We start from the raw sequence: 26,846 nt of genomic DNA, 5'->3' as shown, positions 1-26,846 counted from the left end.
TACTGTTGAAGCCCCTGTGCCTGATGGCACCATCTAGTAATTTGCAGTACACCAGTAGACCTTTTCTAAGCCCTAACTGTGGTCCTGAAGAGAGGACAGGGTGTGCCACAGTGAATGAAAGCCAGTGAGAGATTTGTCTTTCATCTTCATTTTGATGAAGGGCTTCTGGTCTCATAGAGGAACACAATTTTAGATACAGTGTGTGCCTAAGCCATAACTTTTTTTTTTGTTGAAATTACTATTTTGACATTTTGAGGCAGTTTTTGTAGTGTCCAAATCTGACGTTGTTCTCTCTTCAGTTCGCGGTCAGGAGAACGGCTTGGACGGAGGCAAGGCCGGAGTAGCTGGAAGAGGAGCAGAGCGAGGCCGAAGGGGAAGAGGCAGAGGAAGAGGGACTGTCGGTAAGTGGCTGTAATCCCCCTCAGACAAAGGAAATGTATCTAATCAAAATGAGGCGGTATCGAGGGAGGGATTTTATTTTTCACTTAAACCGCTGCTATTCTTTTTTGTGACAATAGTTGTCACAGGAAGAAACCGAAGTAAGCTCTTGTTGTCTCTGCAGGAGTATCTGGACGGCGAGGAGGCAGATTTTCGGCGCAGGGCATGGGGTAAGAGAACACCTGCGTTGCCTAAAACCAGACGGCCTTTTGTTCCACTTTTACCTGTTGCCATGGTCACCAAAGAGCAGGACCCCAGCCTATTGTTAAGCCTTAATCCAAAGGAGGGAGAACATACATCAGCCAATGGGATAGTGCGGCGTGGGCAGAAAAACACTCCTCAGACAGTCTAAACATTTTATTTGGAGTGAAATTTTGATAGATGCACACAGGGGGTTGTCTGCTCTCTGGCACAAGGCTTCAGGTTTTGGGTTTTTTTTTTTTTTTTTTTTGCTTGTTCTTTCTATCTTTTGTGTGTGTGTGTGTGTGTGTGGTTAATAATATGCCAGTTAATGATGATTTGGCATCTTATACAGGCAGCTTGGTGAGTAGGTGCCATAACAGAGGAAGTTCTTTCCTCAACTACGATGACATTTTTGACTAATGTCAGCATTTAATGTGCGACATTGTAGTCGTTATAACGAACCTCCTGCCTTTAGTTATAAGCAGATCGGTGTGATGTGATGTAACGCCGCTGTTGTCAATTTTTAAATCTTCTTGGTCTGCTGAAGCAGCACATGTGACATGATGTGGCTTTCTCTGGTGAGGTCAAGGGCTGAGTGGCTTCCTTCCAGAAGAAGCCTGAATGTAATCTTCACTCTTACCAGCACAAAGTGTTTAATGCTGACTTCAGAGCTGCTAATCATGTCATAAATACATATTACATACATATTTGAATACAGAGGCTCCCAAGGAAGTCACTGCTTGAATGAAACTAAAAGGTGTAATTCACTTTGCAAACAATGACTACAACAAAACATCATATCTTTAAGTTTTTATCTGTGCTGTGAAAACGTCCTACATTTTTAAGGGTATTTGTAGAGTGTGGACCCAGATATTAACTTGCATATCTCAAGACGCACTCCAGTGTTCTGTTTCATATAAACTAAGCTTGTTTTCGGTGCCTGGGCTTCCCACCTGCCAACGCATGCAGTCCCAGCTGAGGTGTTTTCATGGTACCTAACCTCCCTCCCCACCTCGCGTCACACAGCAGTAACTGTGATTGCTTTTGCTTCATGCTGCTAGCAGACACAGTTTACCAGCTTGGCATCAGTGTGAGTTAAACACTTAAATGAAACATTTGGCTTTAAAGGAAGATGTCTCAAAGCGGATAAGGTTTTTGATCTGTTTAAATATGATAAGATGACAGTGGGCAGGTGTGTGTGTGTGTGTGTGTGTGTGTGTGTGTGTGTGTGTGTGTGTGTGTGTGTGTGTGTGTGTGTGTGTGTGTGTGTGTGTGTGTGTGTGTCATGGTATCTTGTACTTGTACATTTAAGATGATGCTAAGAAAGCTTGTACCATTCACCTCACACACAGTGCTTAAAAATATTAGCATGCACTGAATCAAACTGTGAGCTCACAAGGGAAGAGCTTTTCCACACGTCATTACTGATGAATAAACTGATCAAAGAGACTTTGTTCTAAAGTTGGTTCAAAACTTAAATGACTAGCATGAGGGGAGGAATATTGATCAATGAATTTCATTTTATATACAAACTTTGGTTGTTAGCCAAATATACTAGATTTTATTTTTATGTCCAAAGGGATTTATTATACAGTGCCAAGAATCTCAGACATGAATTCACTCATTTTCTCAGTGGGCCATGGGAGGAATGAGGCAGTGCTCAGTTATTAGTTGTCTTATTCCTGTGTCACTAAAAGGTACAGATCACCCTAAATCAATTTTTTTTTCTCTTACCTGTAGTGCTATTTATCTAGTACAGAAGTATGTATGTGTGCATAAGTATGCACTTCTGTGCACTATTATTTACTGCACAGAGGTGCAGTACAGAAGATGCACTCTACCTTTAGTGCTAAAGCTGTTGTTGTGACCAGTTTAATGTAGGAACTATTTTCTTTCAACCAAACTACACCTCAGGTGGCGTGCATCTCATGCTAACTCACCCAGCACCACTGAGCTTGCTAATGTTACAGCTCAGCAGAGGAGGACGCCATTAATGTTTATATCTCACCCTGTCACAAGCACAAGCCTCTCACCCATGAGTAGATGCACGATTCCTCCCACGACACATATCTTCAGCTGGTGTGGTTCTGTTGAAAGATCCTACATGAAACTGCTCACAGCAAGGTCTATGCACTATTTTCATTAACTGGGTCATGATTTCTGGAAAGAGAAAGCTTTTTTCTTTTTTTATTTATTTTTTTAATGTATATTTTTTTTGGTGCTTTGAGTGCCACAAGCCGAGTACCATCTAGTTCGGAGAGAAGCCCGAAGTCTCTATGGCTGATATCTCCAGCACTCAGCAACTCACACCTAAACAATCTAGATTGATAAAAAGCACGACAGGTAACAGGGAAAATATGTATTTTTGATTTCTGGGTGAACTGTTCCTTTAAACAAAACCCATCTAGCAAAGCTTTTGCTTCTTCCCTGAGGCTGCATTGGCACAGTAAACCCAAATAAGATATTTAGTATAATTAAAATGGATTCACATGCTTTTATATGTGGAAAGTATCATAATTAAAAGAATCTCTGACACAATTATTTCTATCGTTTAATGCAGTACAGAAGATGCACAATCTTTATAGCTCGTCCCCAGTTTGACAACTCTGCTTAAGGAAGTTTTCAGTGTTTAGTATTGCACAGTAATTTTTAATGACATAATAGAAACTTCCATTTTTCCCTCTTATTTTAGAGTTAGTCACCTTTAGGGAAAAAACATATTTTGCCTGTGTGTGTGTGCTTATAATATGAAGTATTAGCTTATCGTTGTTGAATCTAATCATGGTTTTATAAACTGTAATAAAGTGATCTTAAATTGCTGTCCTGCAGCTTGTGACACATACAGAAATGTTGCATTTGGAGTGATGTTGGTACCTGCAGCATGCAACATGGGTGCATATATCGACCTCCTTCATTGCTGATATTGTCTTGTATAAAGGCGATGCATTCATTAAAAGGCCAGTTTATATTTACTTGTACCAAAGCATTGGTTGGCACATTTACAGCGCTGTCTCTTTGGGGTAACTGTAAGCCGCTTTTGCATTTGAATTCAGTATGTGAGTTTGCAGAAAATAAACTGAAGGAATAGACTGCAGTTTGTTTGTAACTATAGAGGCTTCTCTGTGTGAGTGTGTATACCAACCCCTGAAAATGGTTAATATTGTAGGCCACAAAAGTAAAAGTGTGATTTTGCCCTGGTGGAGACTGAGCTGTTCACCTGAATTGAGCCAATTAAATTCAAAGCTGGTCAAGGTTTATCACGAAGCATGTGTTTATCATTATCCGATTTCTAAGGAAATAACAAAGAGATAAAAAAGACTATTTGACTGAAGATGGAGATTTCTTTCAATGGAGGAGATATTGAATGCTGGCTGCATTCACAAAAGCATCCTGTGTGGCTGTTCAGTAATAGCTTTGAGATGATGCGGCTGTGTGATAGAAGGTACCATAGAAATTCCTGAGATTGTTTAGGCATTAACTGCATCAATGGAAAGATTACTGCATTTACTCTTGCATAGCTGCTCTCATCTGGCAATGGTTGTTGTGTTTGTGGCTGCATTGTGTATCCCTCTGACGATTTGGGTTTTATTGGACTGTGTGTTTACCCACCATGACTAAAAGCATACTGGCTTGCCTTGCATCGTAGAGTGACTGACAGGTGTAGAGTGTTTTGTTACAGGATTGGCAAAAGCAGATCGAAGGCATTCTGCTTACGCTGCTGCTCTGGATTATTGTCTGAAAAACAAAAGCTTTGTGTTCTACTTTTACTTTGTTGTCCTTCTTGTAATTGTTGCCATTATGTTTCCTCTAAAGCCAGATTGATAAGGGGCCCAGATATGATATTGCAGGAGGTGAGAGGTGAGTGCATCGCCTCTGGTGTGTCTGTTATTCTTGTTTTCTGTAGGGAGACTTTTGTGTGCCATAAAACAGGACGCTGTAATGTAAGACATTATCAGAACAGAAAGCATTACTCTTCGCTCTATTAATAGCTTATGAAAAAGATACGACCTTCCAGAAATTTGATGTTAAATCTTTTCACACAAGCCATAAATGCCCTGAGATTTGCACAGGAAGGATCTTAGACAAATAATGAAAGCGGCTTTGCTTAGCTTGACTCAAAAGAAAAGTGTTGTACTTTATGTTGCTAGGTTGCACCAGCTGTAATTTTCTCAGCGTACACGGATGTGTCAGATTAATGAAAAGCAAAGGAACAGCTAAAACAGTATTTACATGCTGCTTATTTGCATGTCTTGACTGTACAAACTCTCAAAGACAGTAATAGTTTCACTTCAGTCTCTCATCATTTCCTCTTCCTGCTAAAACCACAGTCACTGTGTTTCTGAAGTGTTTCTATCAGCTAAAAGCCTAATGACGATAAGAGCAGAGCTGGGGATTTATTCAAACAGTACTCACGGTGCAAGGTGCAGGCACAGAACCAACCAGCTCACCAGTGGTTTCAAACCAGTTCAAACTTCATGTGCAGAGCGTGAACTCCTGGTTTGGATCTGTTTAGTTTTCATTGTTCAGGGTTTTTTTTACCAAGAACCAAAATATCGACAGATGTCTCTTCTATCAAAACAAACTGACCAGGCGATTAAAACTGAATAAAGCAGTTTTTTTATTGCAAATCAGTGTTTCTCTGATGCTGTTGACGCGTTGCAGATGGGATGCTAGCCTAGCACCTGCTAACGTGTGCTCACCTTTTTTTCTCAGACAAATTAAGACCCAGACTCCAGGAAATTTTCAACAGTAACCAAATTATCTGCAGAGTAAAAACACAGAATAAAGTAGTTTCACATAAAACAAAAATCTGCTTGTGGCAGAGGGGCTGTGAACTACAGTGGCTGATGCAAAAATGCTGGTGTTTGGTTTGTCCGTCAAGGGCTTCTGTAGAAACACGTTGGTGAAATATGGAGCTCTCCATAGATGAGGACCTGCCCCCTATGTAGATATGAACTGCTCATTCAAAAGAAACAAAAACACAACACTTCTTATTTTCAAGTGATTATACACTAAAGAAAACATTCTTTCTAAATTATATTTAATTTCTGCAAATATATCTCCTGAACTGTGAATTCTGAATTCTACACACTGGACCTTAAAAAAAAAAAAGAAAATAGAGAGATTTGTACGTGTGTGTGTGTGGGCACCCAGTTGTGGCTAAATGTTTATATATTTTTTTATTTTATTATTATTATTTTTTTTATTTCTGCGCTGACGGCCCCTCAGCTGTTGGTCACTACATGCACTCAATTCTCAACCCACTTATCATTTTCTTCCCCAGAACATTCAACCCTGCTGACTATGCGGAGCCAGCCCAGACAGAAGAAAACTATGGCGGAGGCAGCACCTGGAACAACACAGGAAGCGTGGAGCTGGAAGAGGGAGCTAGTAAGTTAATTTATTAAGAAAGGTTGCCCTCCAATGAGAGAACTTAATCTTATCAATGAAGCATCTGTTTACCATCCAAACAATTTTAAAAATCATTATCAGCATCCTAAAAGAAGCTCCAGCAGCAAAGATGAAAGGAAAGCTCACTTGCGTTCAAAGGGCGCTCACTTTTTGATGCTGTGCAAAGAAGCTTTCCTCATCAACCGTGCAAACTGTCCACAAAAACCCAAATCCCTGACATTTTGTTTTTCTCTCAGATCTTTACATCCAGATCTCTGTATGTCCAGACTAAAGTATAATAATCTCTTTTCATTAAATTCGACTTTGATCTCCTCACCTCTGTCTTTGTCTCCAGGGTTGGAATACGCTGCAGGAGAGGGAACAAATTACCCGCCCAAGTTTGACTCTGCTCCAGGTACACCTATCATCACTTCTTTGTTGTTTTCATGCATCACTTATTCTGTTTCAGTCTCTCTCTGTAGTATTTAAGTGTTTCCCCTTTGACTCACAGGTGCCTGGAGGACCGCCACAGAGGAGTGGGGCACAGAAGACTGGAATGAGGATGTGAGTGTTTAACCTCATGCAACTGTGGCTCTAAATATAACATTAAGTGAGAACTTTTAAAGATGATTTTAGCGTAGTTTCACTGCTGGAAGACTCCATTCATTTTAGTCTCTAAGTTTACTTTTGTTCTTCTAACTGTAACTTGCTCCATCCTCTCTCTCGTCCTCTGCAGCTTTCAGAGACCAAGATATTCACAGCTTCCAGTGTGGCGTCCATGCCTCTGCCTCAAGAGAATGTTACCATCACCAAAGGACAGAGGTGGGTCACTTATACTCCTTATTTGCCTGACTCATGCTTTCCAGGAATGGGCTGGGAGAATAATTACATTTGCTTAGTTTTATTGTTTACTCATTCAATGTTTTTATTTATTTATTTTTTTTAAAAGGGTCAAGCTTTCTCATTTTGAAGATTTGTTGCATTTCTTTAGCTTGCATTTTCATAAACTGAGTATTTTGGATTGTTAGCTAGGCAATAAACATTGTTGTGACCTTTACGCAGCAGTGGCATGACAAATCAATGAGACACAAATACAAAATACTCACCTCTGTGAATTTGAGTTCACTCTGGCAAATATGTATGTGGCAATTCTTATGAAAGTTAAGAACAGAAGGAGTGGGTCTTTGTCAAGGTTGATAGAAGTAATAGTTTGCTTTCGTGGTTCGGCCTCCATGATTTTTGTAATCCTAGTAAGTGTAATCGCAACATGATTGGTATGTACCTCCGCTGGTGACATGAAAGCTCAGAAAAATCGACCTTGTTCCGCAATAAGTTTTTTTTTTCGCCATACACTATTACCATACTGTATGAAAATACTCATGACAAAAACAGTAGTTTGAACAAAATATTGTGAATTAATCACACGAAAAAAAACGTCCCAGTGTGTAAAGGCCTTTCATTTAGACGTCACCTGGGTTTTTTCTTTTCTGTTGTTACTATTTTCTAATGGTTTATAGACCAAACAGTTGCACACTATGTAGAATTGTCGATTTGTGTTTGTAAACACACTTGCAGCTGAAATTGAAAGGAAAAGTCAACCCCAGATTTCACATTTGCCTTTTTTCTTTGCTGTGTCTCTTGGATGCCTGCTGCTTATGGTCTTGCACCAGGTCCTCACTTTTTTTTATAAAGCCCTGACCTCGCCTAAGGGTATACACCCATAAGAGTCCTGCTCACAGAAAATAAGAAAATATAGATGGCAGAGTCTCTGCTGGAAAAATACATTGCCACACACTTCTAGTGGATCATATTTATTTATTTATTTTTTTAAATAAAATCATGTTTAGTGTACCTTAAGAAAATAATCTGCAGATTAATTGATAAATAAAATGATTGGTAGCTGCATCTCTAAAATAATTGCTTAAATCATAATAACAGTAAATTTGATACAAACTAGTTTTAAATGTCCTCTTGTCTTAATAAATATTTCCACCTTGCTATAGGATCGACCTTGCGGTGCTCCTGGGAAAGACTCCCCCGTCCTCCTCCTCAGAGACAGAAAATCCCCCCATGGAGGCCACCCAGCCCCCCTCCTTGTCCCAGTCACTGGTTTTCAGCAACTCAAAGCAAGGGGTGCCACTCTCCCAAACATCCTCCAGCACCCCGTACACCCAGCACAGCATGGTGAGACTCTTCTTACAAAACCTGCCTGTGAGATTGCACTTATTGATGCAAATTACCACTTTGATTTTTATATCTCATCCACTTCTTCGCCATACAGGAAGAGGATGATGCCATTGACATGTCATAATGTGCCACTGGTGTAACACCGATATTTTTATTTTTGTGATAACGTTGTGTCGTCATGTGCCAACAATGCAGGTCAGCATGCTGAGCAAGGGTTTTGGTGATGTGGGAGATCCTAAAGGAGCGAGCACAGGGACCACTGGTTCTCAGTTCCTGGAGCAGTATAAAACGGCTCAGGCGCTGGCCCAGCTGGCAGCCCAGCACTCCCAGACTGGACCTCCCAACACAGCCCCTTCATCCTGGGACACCAGTGCCACCTCACTGGGACAATATGGTGAGATGACATGCTGCTATAATTCAAGGTTCCCATTGTCATAGGAAATATGGAAGTCATGGAGTCATGGAATCACAAGCACATTTTCCAGGCCTGAAAAAGTTGTTTTGGAATAGTCATAGAATTTCATTGTGTTATGAAATTAATTGTTAGTAGGCTTCTGTGGATAATCTCCCAACTAATGTAGCATAATGGCAAATTTATCTTCCCTTGCTGTCGATGCAACATACCTTTAACCTGTTAAAACGTGAGCGAAAATTTCTTTCTAAAACATGGGAAGAAGGCAATGAGCAACAAAAGAAGAAATTACCTGAAAATTAGCAAGAAATTACTTAAAAGTACCAGAAAATTACCTGAAAATCTGTGAAAAAATGGAAAAAAAAGTTAAACAAAACAAGGAAATGACCCGGAAAAAAAGCTTTGAAAAATTGTTATGATTTTGAAACATAATTTTTAATATGTAATTATATTTATAAATATACATTTTTCCTAGCTTTTTAAAGATAATTTAAAATCTGTTCCTTGCAGTTTGTGAAACATTTCTTAGGAAGTTGTTGGTTGCCTTATTCCATGTTTTTGAATGAATTCGAACTTGCTCAGGGTTCAGAGGGTTAATATGTGTCACCGTGTGACGTTTTATGATCACAAACCTTTCTTCAGTCTCACCCTTTATTTTTTCCTTATATTTTATAATGGGTCTTTGAAAAGTCAAAAAAATGTTTTTTTTTGTTCATAAAATCCTGGTAATTGATCTTCTTTCAATCCCAATGAGCATGATAATGATAATGATATACATCTTTTTTTCAGTGTAGGACAGTCCAAATCCTCGGGGTTTCTTTCCTGACTTTATTTTGTTTTCTCCTCCCCATTTTCCAGACATGAAGACTCAACCTGAGTCTGCGGTCCATACGCCCTTTACGAAGCGGCAGCCCTACCAGGCCGCCACTTCAACCTCGTCCATGTTGGATGTTTTCCTGCAGGACAAAGGCCTGCCTCCTTCCTCCTCGTCTTCTTCCTTACCCCAACAAACAGCGTCCTCACCCCATGTGGTGCCCCCGCCTGCGTCCTCCCTCCCCAAAATGGCAGCAGTCCCTTCATTAGGTCAGCAAGTTTCCCCGAGTTCCTCAGATGCCCAGGGTTCAAGTCCGCTGCCTCTGCAGCAACACAAACTCAAACAGCAGAAGAAGAGGACCTCAATCACAACAAAAGTAACTGAATTTAAATTACAACAAATTGATTGCATTGTGTTTTGATCATTTGATCAAGAGAAAAGCAAAAGAAATTCTCAATTTTAATATAAATGAAACATGTTTTTTATGTGATGGGAAGTCTAAAGCATCCCTGCATGAGCCTCAGAGTGTTTGTGCAAAGTGTTAAAATGTCCTTTGTCTTCCTCAGATTCCTGCAATGGCGGTAGAGATGCCTGGCTCAACAGATATCTCAGGCCTCAATCTTCAATTCGGAGCCCTGCAGTTCGGATCAGAACCAGTTTTACCAGAGTACGAGTCCACACCTGCAACCACAACACCAGCCAACCAGGTTCAGAACAGTCTCTACACGAGCCCCAGCAGGTTGGTACATCAAAGACACTGACTTAACGTAACTCTAATATGCTGTGTGACAACATTTTCTTTTGTACGTTTCGTTATTTTCTATCTGGGTTTGTCTCATCGTTCCTGTAAGCTAGTTAGAATAAAGAGAAAAAAAAAAACCTCTAATATGGAAGTTTGGAAAATGTGTTCATGAAAATGTGTGGGGAACCTGTTTATTAAAAGTACGGGGTTGTAAAGTGCTTTCAGGTTTAAGTTGTCCGTATCAAATTTTAAGTCAGAACCACAAATTGTTCTCTAAGAACACCATCTTGTCAATACCATCACAATCTGCAGTGAGTCAACTCCAGCTCTCTCCAACTCCAGCCAGATGGACCTGTACGACCAGAGAGCGCCTCAGACTCGACGCTACCCTCCCTCGGTCTCCTCCTCCCCCCAGAAGGATATGCAGCCCAAGGTAAGGCCAAAGCTTCACTCTTTGGTACTTAAACTGGTAACAGTGTTCACACAAGGTGCGAGAAAAAAATTGAAATACCTTGAAAATAACCTTTCTCAAACAAAGTGCCTCAAAAGTCTTTGAAATTGAAATGAACTAGATGCTGCACAGTACTGGAAAATACTGAAATTGCAATATTTTTTATTCCTGTGATATACAAAAATACAGAAATTTTCACCAGATGACTTAAAAAAGCTCCATTTGAAAAGGATCTTTCAAGCATTATTGGTGTCATTTTGCAGAGGAATGCATTTGCAGTAAAAAGAACAATAACAAAAGCTTAAAAAAAAAGACTGTACTGTGAAGAATTGTCTGAGAGGGAAACTGGAAAGTTTAATATAGTGGTTTACTCACCTTGACACCACTTTACTCATATAATACTGAATCCAGGCCAAAGGCAAGGATATAGCATGTCATAATAATGCATGTTGCTTATGCCAAACTAAGGGGGTCCTTTATGTTTCTCCCTTACCGTTCCTCGCTTGTTTTCAGGTTGTGGTCGACCACTAGCGAGGCCTTGATTGTTTATCAGATAGACTTCGCTTTTAGATCAACGTTAACGTTACCCTTTCTAGCCTTGTAGCCCTGAACTGTAGTCAGGCTGACTCAGTTAGCTTTACGTCAGGGACATACTGCAGGCACGAGCAGTGCGTGAGCGTTGTGGAACCTCTTGTTTTTTTTTTTTTTTGTTTGTTTTGTTTTAAAGTATTCACACTGCCTGCATGAGCAGCCCTGGTAAGACGTGTCTCAGTTGCGACACTTTAAGAGAAACTAAGTCTGGCAGATATCATTTTTACGGATGACGTGCACGGTTTTCAGCAGAAACAGACAGTAAAAATGTACTGTATCTAAACCGCATCTACAGTTTCAATGTCTGTTTGTCACAGACATGAGGAAATACAAATATCTGTTTTAATCAATTTTTGCTGTTTCTGTTTCAAAATAAAGCCCTCTGACTACATTTTTGTCAGCAGAATCCCTTCAGTTGTTGACACAAGGCATTTTTTGTGAAATATTTGCCGGACTGTGTTGTTGACAGTGCATTAGCTCGCACGGCTTCATAAATGAGTGGAATATGTGCTTATAATTGTGGAAATACAGAAGGCCTACTCATAGCAGCAGGCATTGTTGCATCACCACGCTGTCGATGTCAGCGCCACAAGCGTGCAAGACGCAGCAGTTTGGTGAGATTGCTGTCACGCCCTGCTCATGCATGCAGTGTGTCACGGGCGTTAGTCTGGCCCACAGCTGGTTACTAGCTCTAAAAGTCAGGAAACTCTGTGGTGAGGAATTGTTTGGACACGTTGTGATAATATTGCATTAAACAGATGCTTCTTCTGTGCAGCAGACACAAAACAATGCCCTTTTTACAGCTGTTACACTGGAAGAAATGCCACCAGATTACGTCACATACACACGTAACCTGCCTGAAAGGGGAAGGCTTGGCCGGTAACATTAGTCATTAGTCATACAAGTTTTTCTTATTTATCAAGCAGCAAAAAATAACATTTAATATGGTGTTGCATTGTTCTTAGAGGAGTTATTTGGGGCTCATTGCAAATGATGAAAGGCTTTTGTTTAATGCACAAGTCTCTTGCTGTAAATGTCCAACTGTAAAGATTTTCTGATTTAAACCTTCAATATACAGAGCTACACATGAATTGTGTGAATCAAAGTTACAGGTCTCAAGGTTTAAAGTTCCTGTTTAATCTGCGTCAAGCCCTTTATTCCCTCCACATCCCTAAAATAATTTAGAGATCATGACCTAAATTCGAGTATTCAGATTTACAAAGTGAACAGGAAAACTGGTTTTACTCAATTCCCTCATTGCTCCAGTTTCCAGATTGTGTTCATTGTAAAAAACCTGTACTGACCTGTAGCATAGCAAACAAGCTTCTTGGCTCGCCTGTTTCCAAAAGCCCAACACCCCTCAACTTCTTATAAATGCCTGTTTCCATAGAAACCTGTGAGCTCACCTTCATTGTTGATTTTACAGAATGGCTTCAATTCAATACAAGCAACGCAGTCTGTGGAAGGTAAGTGTGTATTTACGAAGCTCTTTTCTTCTTAAAAGCATTGTTGAAATAGTCGGAAATGTTAGTCACACACTTTTTTCTCTGATCACTCTGGGTTGGAATTTATTCCAGAAATCTCTCTCCTCTCTTCTCCGTCTCCAGCTGCAGCAGGCTCTGCAGTATCAGTGAAGCCGGTCTCTGATTCAGTCACGCCTGTCTCCAGTATGGGCACTTTGACTGACAGCGGTTCGGCCTCCTTGTTGACGACATCCAATCAGACGTCCCTCAGTAGTCTTGGGCACAGTGAAGACCTGCCTCCAAGCACCATGCCCCCTCCTCAGCACAACAAGTGAGATGCCATCCAAATTTACACATATATTTAAAAGACAAAATTAACTTTGACCTCTGGGTGAACCCTTGTAAAATGTGATGTGACTTGGAGATAGTTGAGGCGTGCTCTGAGCCTTCCTGTTATTTTTACAGCTCTCACCCATCACAACAGAACAGCCTTGCTCCGTCGTCAGTGCGGACATCCAACTCAAGCTTACTGGTGAGAACGTGATGTTAATTTCTGTATTTATACCACAGCCCATCAAGTGGATCTAGCATATTATCTTTCTTTTCTTTTCTTTTTTTTAAAATGACTATTGAAACTAGAACTCTGATTCTCAGCCCGAACCTAATTTGGACGCGACCCGCAGGGTTTTGGCCAGGCCGGGCTGTAATTTCCCACTATAATTCAATAATTGCCTAATGTGACACTGTAACCATCGTAACAGACACAAATACTGTAAAGCAAAACATGAGTTGTGTGTACATCTGCAGGACAGTGAGTCTCCCCCCATCTCTGTGAGCATTTTTAAAGCTGCATTTCCTGTGATAGCAGATGGACACATTAGATGTTCATTCACTCTAATGGAAATGTAATCTCATCAATCCTAACCGCATCTTTTTATCTTCCTCCTTCCGTCTCCACAGCATCCCACTGTAGACGGTGACTCAAGCCTTCACTCCTCCTCCTTCCCTCCTTCTGTCTCAGCCGTGCCGTCGTCATCAGTCCCCTCCTCTTCCTCTGTGGCTGCTGCGCAGGTGTCCCTAGGGGCCCCTCAGGCCTCTTCTGTAGGCTCTGCCACAGTTTCAGCCCCCTCTGGCCTCGGCCCCGTCAGCAGTCTGGGCATGGGTCTCAACACTGCCTCCATGGGCGCCCCAGCTGCAGCAATCGCCGCCGCTTCAGTCTCCTCCACGGCCATTCCTTCTTCAGCTACTTCCTCATCCTCGCGCAGCTCTGCAGCATCCTCAGGTTAGACCGCAACACAAGAACAAGCATGTCAGTGTTTGATATCCACTAATTTACAGACAGTTCTTCATCAAAGTTAAAAAAAAAAATCTTTCTTTGTGTAAAATTTTAGCTTTTCTTTTCCTCTCAAAGTGTCCGATTCGCTACATCTACAGGTAGCAGTGAGCTGATTGTAGCCTTGGTAAACTGGTGTCAGGGCTCCACATTTATGAACAACTTAGTCGTGAGATGGACCATGAGATGATAAGAGTCTTATGTTGGTTGTTATCATAAATTTGCCATTGCCACAATTTTGGTTTGTCACTGAGTGTACTAAGAGCAGTAACAAAGTTTCCCATAATTAGTAGAGCTTGTCTAGTGGTAATGCTGTTCTTTTGCACAGTTTTGATCAGAGCTATATATTCGACCAGGCGATAAATGATTATCCCTCTTCTCTTTTTTGTGCCTTTGAGAGCTTGATGGTTGTGGTGATGTAAAGTGAAACTGTGCAACCAGTATGGTTTTGGCGTGGTCAGGTCACAGGAATTTTCTTGCAAGCTTTTGCAGCTTCAGTATAATGCTTTTTTCATGTGATTCTTTAAAGTTGCATGCGTAAACTCACAGTGGTGCAACTATGACAAAACGTTTTATGCACTTTTTAGATCAAAAACCGTTAACAATTTGTGACCCTTTATTTGTTACAAGCGCAGATTTGGGGTTAGACAAATTGGTTTCCATTTCCTCAGCGTTACTGGCAGGGTTTCCACTCTTCTGACTCATCTTACTCTCGGTTAAGTTGCTCCTCTGAAGCTTTTTCTCCCTCTCGCTCACTCTCAGATTTGTTTGTCTCTCTGCTCCCTCTGCTGGTAGAGTTTATCACGTGATGCATTGCAGTCTGGTCGTTTTCAGATGCAGCTGAGGAAGAAGTTTGTAGCACTTGGTTTGATGCAACAGATCAACCCCTTGATAGTTAAAACGTGGTGATTGTTCTCATATACAGATGAGGATTTTAAGGTGTAAGAACTGACACTGGGATTAGTGCATGATTGACTATGCAACCCAGCTTTGTTTATGTGTTTTTTTACAAAAAACAACATTTTTCCAGGGAGCAAAGTTAAGCAATATGTTACAGATTTTTAGTCTTGGTTTGTTTGGCAAATTAATAATTTTTTATGTTTTACATGGCTTTGTGCATACAGGGAAAGCACCTCCAAACCTGCCACCTGGAGTGCCCCCTCTACTGCCCAACCCATACATCATGGCCCCCGGACTACTGCATGCCTACCCTGTAAGTCCTGTCAAAGTTAGTCTTTATACAGTCTAAGCTTTACCTTTGCTTACCAGAGTTTATGTAATTTAATTTACATGATTTTTCTGACGCGCATGCTTCGTCTCAGCCTCAGGTGTATGGCTATGATGACCTACAGATGCTGCAGACAAGAATACCGCTGGTTAGTCTTAAACTCCTCTAAAAAAAATGTTATGCACAATTCATACTTCACTGCTTCATATCAAGTAATTTTATTTTATAAAAATGTTTTTCTCTCTGCAGGATTATTACAGCATCCCCTTTGCAACCCCCACAACAGCACTGACTGGCAGAGACGGCAGCCTGACAAGCAACCCGTACTCTGGTGAGCCGTTTAACAACTGCGTTTATTAGAAGTCGAGCTTACGATGTCACATCAGCAGTTAGCTGCATGTTTAAGAAGCTTTATGAGCTCAACTTGATGAAGGAACAGTTAAAAATGTATGATGAAAAGTGTTTTCTCTTTGGTTGGTTCTCTTTGGTAGAAACTGAGCCCAGCAGGATGACAGCTCACCTCTTTGCGGTCAGACATTGGTTTTATTATTAGGACAAAATCGGCCACATATCTTTTTATAAACAACTTTAAGAAGATATAATACAGGCGAATAAACTTACCTCCAGAAATTGCACTTTCAGTGTGTCCCGGGGCTCTAATTCCAGCATATCAGTATCAATTGCTGTCGGAAAATATGAGTGTATGATAACAATGAATCATTTTTGGCAATGAGAGGCTGAGTTTGTTTCTTCAAGAAAAAATGGTTCAACAACGTCCTATCGAACCTCACAATACGGCTGCACGATTAATCATTTCAAGATCACAATCTAGATTCAGGTATGTACGAAATCTGTACTTAAGTGTCCTTACTGTGTCATTCACAAATGCACTTCAAGGCTGACAGACAACAAAATTATCTTATGTAGAATTACTTTGTCTCCATTAACATAGACTGAATGAGATGATCAGAGCCAACCTCAGTAAACTACTATCCTCGGCTTTGTTCCATTCACAAAGCTGACGGTCACCAATTTACCACTGTTGGACTTTTTTTGTTTATGTTTTTTTAATGAAATTGGAAGTTGTCATGTGGAAATAACAGGAGTATTAATGGACTGAATCAGTAGGGAAAGAGTGAGAAAAAGGGGAGGACACTAACTGAGAGAGGAAAGGTAACTGAAAAGCCCCCCCTTCTGTCATTTTCCGCCCCCTCCTCTCAACTTGCAGGTTTTGTTTTTTTTTTTTAGGCCAAATCAGAGCTCTAACATGCAAAGCACTTACAAGAAATGAAAAAGTGCAAATGGCATTAATTTCTTTGGATTAGAAAAGAAACACAAAATTACCCTTAGAGTCGTGATCTCAATTCTTACTAAGAAAATTGCAGCTGTCATTTTATCAACAATCATGTAGCCCTACCTCCAAAAAAGCCACCAATTTATTTGTGCTGTATTTGTTTTTTTTTTCTTTACTCAGGCGTGACATTTGTACTTCATCACTTTTGGTAACTTCCCACTCTCTCCTGTTGTTCCCGATTTCCCATATTTGCAGGCGACTTATCGAAGTTTGGTCGAGGTGACGCATCATCCCCGGCTCCAGCCACCACATTAGCTCAGACGCAACAGAACCAGACCCAGACGCATCACACCACACAGCAGCCCTTCCTCAACCCCGCGCTGCCGCCCGGCTACAGCTATACAAGCCTCCCATACTACACTGGCATGCCAGGCCTGCCCAATACCTTCCAGTACGGACCTGCTGTGTTTCCGGTGAGAAAACTCAAGTCTCCACAAGTTAGCTCACTTGTTGGTTTCCATTACAGTCCTGCTCCCATCCTGAGTTTTTTATTATTGTGTGTAATCTTTTCATAAGAAACAGATCCATCATAATACCATTGCGTTTTGAGATTTAAATGTTTTTCTTGAATGTAAACTAGAAGAAAACTGTATTTTTGTGACCCCACATGACAAACTTTGGTCACCAAATTTGGTTACTGCTTGCTGACTTGATGACATCACATGCCGCCGTTTTCTTTTCAACCAGGTGGCTCCTACCTCGTCAAAGCAGCACGGTGTGAATGTCGGCGTCAATGCATCAGCCACGCCCTTCCAGCAGGCTAGTGGCTACGGTTCCCATGGATACAGCACTGGTGAGGCACTAAACAGTATTGAAGCGGCATGTTCGGAGGGGTCATGCAGGTCTTGCTCTATATACTTGCATACCAATAACTCTGTGCTGTTTGTCACAATGAGCCCATTGATTTCTCATCGGTGTGGAGTGCATATTTCATTTGAGCTCTGCAGCATCTACAAGCATAAACACGATGCTTGTGTAAGACTTTTGTTCCGCTTGTGTCAAGGCAGTTTGTTAATGGTTCCTAACACATTCTTGTTTGCTGATCCTCTCTTGAACTGTTGACCTCAAAGTTAATCACAGTGTTTTTGGACTGAGCATGATTAATATTGAGGTTTAGTTGTGTCCGAATATTGGAAATGCAGCTGCATCTTGTACCTAGTTTTCATCGCCTGTAAACACAAGGAACCTGTCTCAGTAATCAGCTGTTTTTCATGATGAACTTTGTGGGCTTCTTGAACTGAATGGGAGAGGGAAGATGGGCTTGAGCACTGGCACCTGGCTCTAACAGTTTCAATAACAGAGGGGTTAGATTATCGGTCTCCTGCTGTCTTCCATAGCTTGCTTTGCTCATTTTCAGAAAGTGGAGTTTGCCCCCAAGGCTTCACCTTCCACCACATCTCCTGCACACGCATTCATCTGAAACACATCAACAAATAGAGCACCCATCACCCTCCTATATTTCTTAACATGACTTCCTTATTTAGCCCATTTTTTGAGCAGTTTTTATATTTTTCCAGTGGCCTTCTGGTATCTACTCCATCACTTTATTAGCACTGCGATCAGCCAGAGGAAATCTTGGTTGACTTAAATTCTACTTCTGTTCAACCAATCGATTGGTTGATGGGTAAAAAAATCTGCACGTTATCTCTAGATTGACTAACTCGGCCACAGTGCACTGAGTGCATTCTACGTGGTAGCATTGTGTGTCCACTAAAGCGTTTTTTTTCCTTTTACAGGGCTCAACAAGTAATACGTGGCCAGGGCAAATTAACTGTGTTCAAGCAAGTTGAATGTCTGGAGTGAAAAATAAATGTGATCTCTAATTTAAAATGATTCAAAATTAAATTGAGAACTGTAATGCTTTAATTCCTGAGCTGTTTGCGTGAGTTTTGAGTCCGTCTCATGACTAGGCGTAGAAACAGGACTGATTAGAAAAATGTTAGTTTTAGGGTTTATGATGTCATACATAACATAACATTACTAATATTAAATATCTATGTGATGCTGCATCCCAGAGACAGACTTACTATTGGTAGCAAGTTTGTCACCGGTCGTCCAATCACAGTCTAGAAGGGACGGGACAAATATTACGAGAACTGGGTCCATTCCATTTAAGTGTGCTGGTGCACCGTTCAACATGTAACGGTGAGGGCAGGAAAAGCTGTTTAAATGGTGTGTAATCTGTCAGCCAGCAGCAGCGACCACGTAACCGCCAGCTGACAAAACAAATATCAGTGTTGGTCTACAGGGCAAACGCCAAGTTAGCTTCCCTAGTTGACAAATACTTGCCTTAATGGACGGTATTGCACACAAAGTGATAATATTCGAGCCTATGTCATTCGTCAGTTCTCTGTTTTATCAGTCTCCCATGACTTGTTTTTTGGGCCATGTGATCGTGGTGACGTATATGCTGCTCTCGCTGCTGAAATTTAGCAGCATATCTGCAGGCTGTGATTACTGTCAAAAGGTGTCCAGACTCCGCCTACTTGGCACCAGCAGGTGTGCGCCAGCATGGTAATGGCGCGGACCCACTAACCATCGCGGAGGACAAATGCAAGTGCTGAACAACAATAACTATGTTTTCATCTGGGAAATGAAACACTTTGGTGGACACACGGCTTCATTAAATAAACGATCGTCCAGCCAATGAGAATTTGGTCTGACAAGAGCTTATCGACTAACCAATCGACCAGAATGTGACGGCCCTTCACTTCATACTCTATGCAGTGATGCTGTATTTTTTTTTTTTATACCTAGATTCATCACTCAACATCCACCTTTTGGTCACAAAATGTGCGACACCTATTTGTTCTAAGCTGCACCATCTGCTGCTTTCTGCCATCACCCAACTCAAGCTCACTCTCCAACCCCCCTCCCACACACACCCTGCCTGCCCCCTCATTTCCCCCACCTCCTCCCCTCAGACTTGGGTCAAATAGTATTTGCAAATGATGTCAGCGTTGATTCTGACCTGCTGGTTGTATCGGATGGGCAGGTTTTGCCACACAGGACAATGCATTTGATGTCAAAGTTCAGACAATTACAGTATTTAAATGTCAGTACTGTGCGACTTGACACTATGCATTGTCACAGTTTGGCAAATACCTGCCCATGTGGTACACCGTTTCAAACAAACGCTATAAATTATTTGCAAATGCTATTTGAGGCAGGTCTGCTTCCCCTGCCTGGTGTGTCTAACGCTGTGGGCTGCGGCTGTGTGTCTGACTGTTGCAGGCTATGAGGATGTGGGCCAGGCTTCAGGGAGTGGGGATTTCTGTAAGGGCGGATACGGCACTGCCGTGGCCGCTGCCGCTTCTGCACAAAACAAGCCAGCCAGCTCTGTCACCGGGCCTGGAGTCGGTGAGTGCCGCCACATGCCAAAATAAAGCAGGAAAGAAAAAAAAAAAAAACCCTGTCCCTCCCGTCTTCCTCCTTGTGTCACCAACCATCCTTCTCCCCCTCTTTGCTCTCGTTCCTTTGCCTCATCGCTGATGAGCTGCGCCTGTGGGAAGATCCGTCACACTACATTCGCTTTTAGACAGTCCGATGCAGCCTGCCTCTCTTACAAGCCTTGTCTGCCATTCTGTCTGTTTCCTGTTCTCTTCCAGGGCAACTCATCATCAATTCAGTCTGGTCTTTACATTCTAACTGTCTGTGCTACCTAATTGTCAGGTTTAAAGTAAAATATGTGGCAGATTACGAGAGCTGTGGCTGCCATAAACTGATCAGTTGCCCTGGTTGATGCTGTCCCATTTCCCCTCTGTGTTGCTTGCTCTTCACTCATGTTGTCATTGCTGGTATGTCCATCTCCAGAGTATCGAATTCACCGTCCTGTGGTGGAAGTACTTGGTTATAATCCAAAAAAGAGAGGGCAACAAAATGTATGTTACTTGTAAAATAATGCTGTGCTATATAATAGTGTGTGTGAATGTACCGTTTGAAGAGTCTTTTCAAGTGTAAAGTGACTGCAGCAGAATGCGCTCTGCACATTTATGATGTTCTTCACACTGAATGGTATTTGAATGAAGTTGCCCTGTAAAGGGGCGCATGAGGTTTTATTATTTCTGCAACAATTTTGAGGTCTGCTCTGTTATATTTCTATGACAAATCTCTCATGAGTATTATTATAAAGACTTTGTTACCCAAACAAGACGATGAAGGAAATGGCACCATTTTGACCTGGAACTACAGTGAAGGCATGAGGGGTAATTATTTCTTTGGAAAGATGTTCACTTTTGAAATTAAATCTATCGTATTGTGCCTTTCAGGAGTGAGCGCTTTTAATATATATAGTGACCAATATTTTGTCTCTTTTGTTTGGACAAGGGCTGAAAAATTTCGGGAAAAAAAAAGTTGCTTTTATTTTGACTGATATTGCAATTAGAGATGCCCTGATCAAGTTTTTTTTTTGCCCTCAGTCCAAGTAATTTAATATGAGTATATGAGTATATGATACCGAGGCCCGTTCAGATACTTCTGTATGCATCGATAATATGGCTGCACAGTGCACACTTCAGGTACTTTAAAATGATAAATTCAGTCCCATGTATCGCCTGTGCTTGACAGTTGAATAGCTTTACAATGCATTAACTTAAAAAAAAACCCTGCAAATTACCTGAAGGATTTGGCTACATTTACAAAAAATTGTAATAAATACGTAAATAAATATGCTGCTTTTTGCTCGTGGGGCTTTTGTTGCACTTGCAGTGATGTGGTGAGTGTGGTTGTCATAAGCTCTGCACCACTGCGTCTCTCGCGCAAGCAGGGTGATGAAACGCCATGTGCCATAAGCAACAGCAAAACTCAAGAGTCTCTCCGACACTGAACTGAAATGAAACGCTCATAACTTGAATAACTTAAAGAGTCTCTTACCTTATTGTGCTGGTGTGTCACTGTGGGTGGGTTGATAATGGCTGCACTCATTAAAATGCTGTGCATGAAAGCTTCTTGAGTAAAAACTTGTGATGGATACAGATCTTTAAGATAAGAATAATCATTTTTGCATCATTATTCTTATTTGCATCAAAAAAAATATATGGAAATTATTATGTTACAACAATTAAGGATTTTCCATGAAGTCTGTAGAACATGACTTGTAGGTCAGGACATCTCAGCAGCAGCAGCTGCTGAGAATAATACTCAATTTAGAATCCAATTTTGACAGATTTTCCTTTAAGATACAGTGGCTCTCCTGTGATTTGGATTTTTGCAGGAGTAAGAATAAAATTGGGACAAATTATTCAGTCCTACTTCAAGCCAAATAATTTTTCTGTTATGCTTTCAGCACAGGACAAGTCTGAATGCTGTCAGATGAATGTAAAGATGCAAGATGTAATGAGCATCTCTCGTACTGACAATGAACATTAATAAATGCTCCATCAGTTTTGAAATCTGTCACTGATGCAGCCTATAAAAAATATATCAAACCACTCTTCTTTCCTAATATCATTATGTTGCAACATGCTGCTGCTTTCTAGCAGTGCCATGACTTTAAATGCCAAATATTGCATTAGCATTTCGGCGCTTTCCGTAACAGTCCTAAATAAAGCTATAAAAATGAATTAAATAACTGACTGAATGACAAAAAGTCATTTTAACTCACTTTATGATGATTCCATCATGTGATCAGTCCTCAGATTCTGACAAAAAATGTAATAAAACATTTACAGACTTAAGTATACTAACATTTTGTTATGTTAATATCATTATAACTGAGTGTTGAAAGTGCAAGTCTTTTCTGTCCTGTGTCGGTCTTGTTCTGCACACCAGTTGACCCTGTTCTGCGTCTTCATGGCGATACAGGGGGTCAGTGTGTGCCAGAACAACCACAGCAGTAACCACCAGATACAGTCAGACCTATACCACTGTGGCTGACTGGAACTGATACGCTGCTACACCATCTCTCTCACCTCTCCTCCTCTTCATCTCATCCCTCCTCATCTCCTCTGCTGTCTTTGAGAAAGGGAAATCCGCCTCAAATCATCTATGAACTTAAGCTGACATAGATGCTCATACTTGGAATTTCCCAGGTTTCTCTTTTGTTCCTAAATCATGCTTTTTTTCTCACATGCTTAATTGGAGAAAGTGTTTCTACGAATATAGAAAGTTCCTATAGATACAGATTATATGGGAATTATGCTGGTTAGAATCTGAAAATAACCATGTGGCCGGGCATGGTTTATTGGCGGCTGCTCCCCATGTCCCCTTTACATGCCCAGTTTTTGGACTTATTTTGTCTCCTATCATTTCTGTCTCTGCAGGAGTTTCTGTGACATCAAGTAACACGGGGGTACCAGATATTTCAGGGTCTGTTTACACAAAGACGCAGGTAATTACAGATCATAAATATTTCAAGCCCTTCCTCACAGGAAAGGACTTTTCCCTGCTCCATGCGGTCTGAATCAAGCAAAAATGTCACGTCTGTTCTTTGTTTCGCTTCCTCCTGCAGTCGTTTGAGAAGCAGGGTTTCCATGCTGGCACGCCAGCAGCTTCGTTCAGCCTGCCCTCGGCTCTGGGGAGCGGGGGACCCATCAACCCCCCAGCTGCCGCTGGCTACGCCCCGGCCCCCTTCATGCACATCCTGGCGCCACACCAACAACCCCACTCTCAGATCCTGCACCACCACCTGCAGCAGGACGGACAGGTAGCATACATGCTGTTGTTGTTGTGTTTGTCTCCACCTTTTGGTGCAGGTCAGGTCTCACACCTGCAGGTCTGTTGGTCCAGACAAAGCAAACAATACTTGGCTAAATTTTAAACTATCACAAGATGATATAGACTGACTTTTATCATTCATTGGACAGTTTTAGTCTGTTGTTTTGCATCACTGTTGCTACATGGACATCAAATCCTTGTTACTGACAGCAGATCATGCAGCTCCAGACTAACATGTTGCAGATTCAGAAAGAGTTCAGGCTGAGATATACAAGTCAGAGTTTAAAGTGAACCTGGTTATAAATCCCAGTGATCTCAACTTAGTTATTTGTGGTGTCAAAGTGGTTGAGACCATAAATACAGAGATTTTAAGCTTTTCAAATGATTTATCAGTGAGTGGTGCTTGTAAATCATCCTTTAAACCTGTGAAAAACTCTGCTGGAGAAATGCAAGTTTCTGAGACATTATTTGTAGTTTTTTAAAAAAAACACGTTAAAATGACATTTTTATACAACCTGTCATCTTGATTATAATTTCTGAGACCCTTTATTAGCCTGACTGGATAAGTTTAAACAGGGAAAAAAAAATCCTTGACTAAAAATAATGATTAAAAGTTGAAAAAAAAATTTTTCGACTAAAACGTTTTGAGTTTTCGTCAACTAAGACAAGACTAAAACTATGAAGGATAAAAATAACTAAAGTGTGACTAAAACCCATAAGCATTTTCGTCTCAATACTAAATCTAAAATAGCTGCCAAAATTAAAACAGCTTCTCATGCGTGTATCTGTCTCCTCAGGTCACGAGCATTATTAGTTGATAGTGCAAGTGGACCTCATCTGTCAAGAAAAATAACCAACAGGTAGAAAATGGACAAAAAGGGACGTCACGTTAACGTTTTTTAGAGTTGCACACTGATGTGGTCGAACAGCTCACCCGTCCTGCCAGTTGTCCCTTTGACACAAATATCGATTTGGAGCTGTTCCTTCCTCCGCTGCCGGCTTAAAGGCGAGACAACTCTGTACCCCCATTAGGCGATCGTACGGTAGAATAACTGCATGACGATTCCTTCGTGAACAGACGGTAAAGGGGCTTGAGTCTGAGTGTTTAGTCCACACCAAAGTACGATCATTAGCTTTCACACCAGCCTGACTAAACAAACAGTTCGGTGTCAAAGCATTGAGATGATCTTCTTGAAGAATCCAACTATAATGCCCAGAAAGCGTCATTCTGCCATTGTTTATTTTATTTAAAAACCCAGATTGTTTCATAGAAGAGCTTATAAAAACAGATGTAATGTATACAGGGTGTCTAGCTGAAGCTAATTCACAGCCGCAGTCCCTCGATAAGCTTTTAAATTCAAGTTAAAACAACTAAAACAATGGACAAGACCAGCTCTGGATAAAAACAACAGAAACAGCAGTGTGTGTATGTTGATACATTCACACTCCTGCAATCCCAGTAGAAATTGTCCTTGGCAGATGAATCGTGAAGCATATATAGGTTCATTGTGTCACTAAGCTACGCAGTGTTTCAGCAAACACATGGCATGAATCAGCAGCTCACAGATGTCCTCTGTCCTCTCTGCACAGAGCGGCACCGGACAGCGCAGCCAGAACGCCTCCATTCAGCAGAAGTCTCAGATCAACAAGTCGGCATACAACAGCTACAACTGGGGGGCAAACTAACATCCACTGTCGGGGCCCCCACCCCCACACTGTTGACAGAAGCTAGAAGGGGGGCTCATCACTCCTTCCGCAAAACAGTCTCCACATATAAACTCCCTCTTCCTCCTGCAGATTCCCTCCCCAGTCTCTTGGCCCAGCACTCCTGCAGCTCTGACTGCGGTCAGAGGAGGTGCTGTGCCGAGAGAACGAGCACTGTATGGATGCATGGAAGGGCGGGAGGGACAGGAGGGGCTTAGAAGAGAGGGGAGAGCGGAGCTTAATGGTTAGAAATAACACCGTCAAGAGGTGAAATAATGAGTGTTGGGAATTTGTATCGTGTTAATCCCCCTGCCCCACCCCTTTTTTCTTTGACTTGTATGTAACATAGAACTGTTTTCTAAAAGAATGAACGTTTCCTGTATGGTCTTTTATATTTTTTCTTTTTCTCGTCTTCCCCCTTCCATTTTTTTCTTGCAGATGGGGAGGATTGAAGTAATATCTGAAGGTGGGGGGACAGGCTGGTTTTGTATTTCTCACCCTCAACAACTCCCCACTCCTTAATTTTGGTGGAAACTCTTCCTGCCACACAAATACCCAAACACAATAATTTGCTTAATTGCTGTTAAATGTTTTTTTTTTTATGTCATTTAAAGTTTGAAGAAACAATTCTCTAAATTGGTAGAGTTGTGAAGTTTATTTTTTACCAAATATAGATATATTATATATAAAGACATATAAGCGAGCTCACTGGCTTGGACTGTGAGGAAAGTGTGTTTGTCATGTGACTGCGTGCATGTTTGTACACACGGGGGCCGTGGTTGTGTACTGTGCTTTGTTTTTTGCCTAGCACAGAATTTTTCATTACCCAACACTTGTACAGTAACTGTTCCCATGAATTATAAATATGTTGCATAAAGGCCCCACCTATTCTGCAAGAGATGTTGAATGATTTCCAAGGCCAATACACACCCAGTCTGCCTTCCAGTGTGTTTTATTTTGTTCGTTTCCGAGGCCCCCCCACCTCCTCCCCACTCCACCACCTGTCCCCCATTGTAAGGAAACCTGCAGCATTGAATACTGATGGACAGAATTGTACTATGGGTTTTTTTTGTCAGTGATTTATTTTTTCTTTTTGTACTGTGCGTTTTAAAAACAATTTAAATGGATAAACTTGTCTTGTACATATATAAAAAAAACACAAGTACTGTAGTCCCTGTTTGTTCGATGGCTTTCTCCTTTTCCTTCTCAAATCCTTGCAGACTTGTTAGCTTTTTGTTTCATATATTTTTTTTATTTTGTAAAAATATATAAATATTAAGTAAATAAATAAAAAAAAAGACATTTTCATCATTTTGGATGTGAATGTCTTTGAAGAAACTATATTTGTTTCTCATGTAGCAGCGTCTCTTCTTCCAACAGTTTGACAGTGACGCTCAGTGTTTGTGTCGCTGAGAGCTGGCCTTAATTCATCTGACAGTTTGAAACGTTAAAGTCACTGATACTTGATATCAGGGCAACAATGAATCCACTAACGCTGTAAGAAGCCTGAGCCATCAAGTGTTTGGCACAGCTGAAACCGTCTGACTCAGAGGATGGAGGGTTGATGTCTGTTATAGGACCCAGTTATCTAACAGACCAGCAGACCAGCAGTGTCAAATCAACCTCCAAACACAGCCCTTCAAGTTTTAGAGGCACTTTTGCATCTGAATAACCTGTTTTACAATTTGCAATAGTTGAATATACACCCCTAATATAGTTAAATATTAGGGGTGGGTATCACCAGAGGTCCCACAATATATCATGATACAATATTATTGCAATTTTAAACATTTTTGCGATATTGTGATAACAAATATTACATAATATTGCAAATATTTACCTTTCTTTCAACTGCGAATCCTTTACCCAAAGGAAAATTGTCAACATATTTTCTTTTAAGA

At 41.1% G+C, this 26,846-nt stretch overlaps 1 protein-coding gene across 6 annotated transcripts in view; it reads left to right on the top strand.

Annotated features, from left to right (window-relative positions):
• ubap2l (ubiquitin associated protein 2-like) overlaps positions 1 to 26,288 on the top strand; it is a 34,486-nt gene extending 8,198 nt beyond the window's left edge. For 2 of the 6 annotated variants that reach the window (XM_042506007.2, XM_042506006.2), the window contains exons 6-30: positions 300 to 401; positions 563 to 608; positions 4,435 to 4,479; positions 5,906 to 6,012; positions 6,368 to 6,427; positions 6,524 to 6,576; positions 6,749 to 6,834; positions 8,016 to 8,196; positions 8,395 to 8,593; positions 9,470 to 9,801; positions 9,992 to 10,164; positions 10,480 to 10,600; positions 12,636 to 12,675; positions 12,817 to 13,003; positions 13,138 to 13,204; positions 13,633 to 13,954; positions 15,130 to 15,218; positions 15,328 to 15,381; positions 15,483 to 15,564; positions 16,783 to 17,000; positions 17,275 to 17,380; positions 19,822 to 19,947; positions 22,848 to 22,915; positions 23,036 to 23,230; positions 24,832 to 26,288. In XM_042506007.2, coding sequence (XP_042361941.1) covers positions 300 to 401; positions 563 to 608; positions 4,435 to 4,479; positions 5,906 to 6,012; positions 6,368 to 6,427; positions 6,524 to 6,576; positions 6,749 to 6,834; positions 8,016 to 8,196; positions 8,395 to 8,593; positions 9,470 to 9,801; positions 9,992 to 10,164; positions 10,480 to 10,600; positions 12,636 to 12,675; positions 12,817 to 13,003; positions 13,138 to 13,204; positions 13,633 to 13,954; positions 15,130 to 15,218; positions 15,328 to 15,381; positions 15,483 to 15,564; positions 16,783 to 17,000; positions 17,275 to 17,380; positions 19,822 to 19,947; positions 22,848 to 22,915; positions 23,036 to 23,230; positions 24,832 to 24,927 — 3,155 coding nt within the window. In that variant the 3' untranslated portion in view covers positions 24,928 to 26,288. The remainder of the gene's footprint in view (positions 1 to 299; positions 402 to 562; positions 609 to 4,434; positions 4,480 to 5,905; positions 6,013 to 6,367; positions 6,428 to 6,523; positions 6,577 to 6,748; positions 6,835 to 8,015; positions 8,197 to 8,394; positions 8,594 to 9,469; positions 9,802 to 9,991; positions 10,165 to 10,479; positions 10,601 to 12,635; positions 12,676 to 12,816; positions 13,004 to 13,137; positions 13,205 to 13,632; positions 13,955 to 15,129; positions 15,219 to 15,327; positions 15,382 to 15,482; positions 15,565 to 16,782; positions 17,001 to 17,274; positions 17,381 to 19,821; positions 19,948 to 22,847; positions 22,916 to 23,035; positions 23,231 to 24,831) is intronic. The other 4 variants (XM_042506008.2, XM_042506009.2, XM_042506011.2 and 1 more) reach the window with 4 other exon arrangements.
• Positions 26,289 to 26,846: the final 558 nt, after the last annotated feature.

The sequence above is a fragment of the Plectropomus leopardus genome, chromosome 17 (assembly GCF_026936395.1).
Source record: "Plectropomus leopardus strain MGB_pleo_1.0 chromosome 17, ASM2693639v1, whole genome shotgun sequence".
Taxonomy (NCBI): Eukaryota; Metazoa; Chordata; class Actinopteri; order Perciformes; family Serranidae; genus Plectropomus; species Plectropomus leopardus.
Note: the sequence above shows the minus strand (reverse complement) of the source record. Positions and strands in the feature narration are given on the sequence as shown.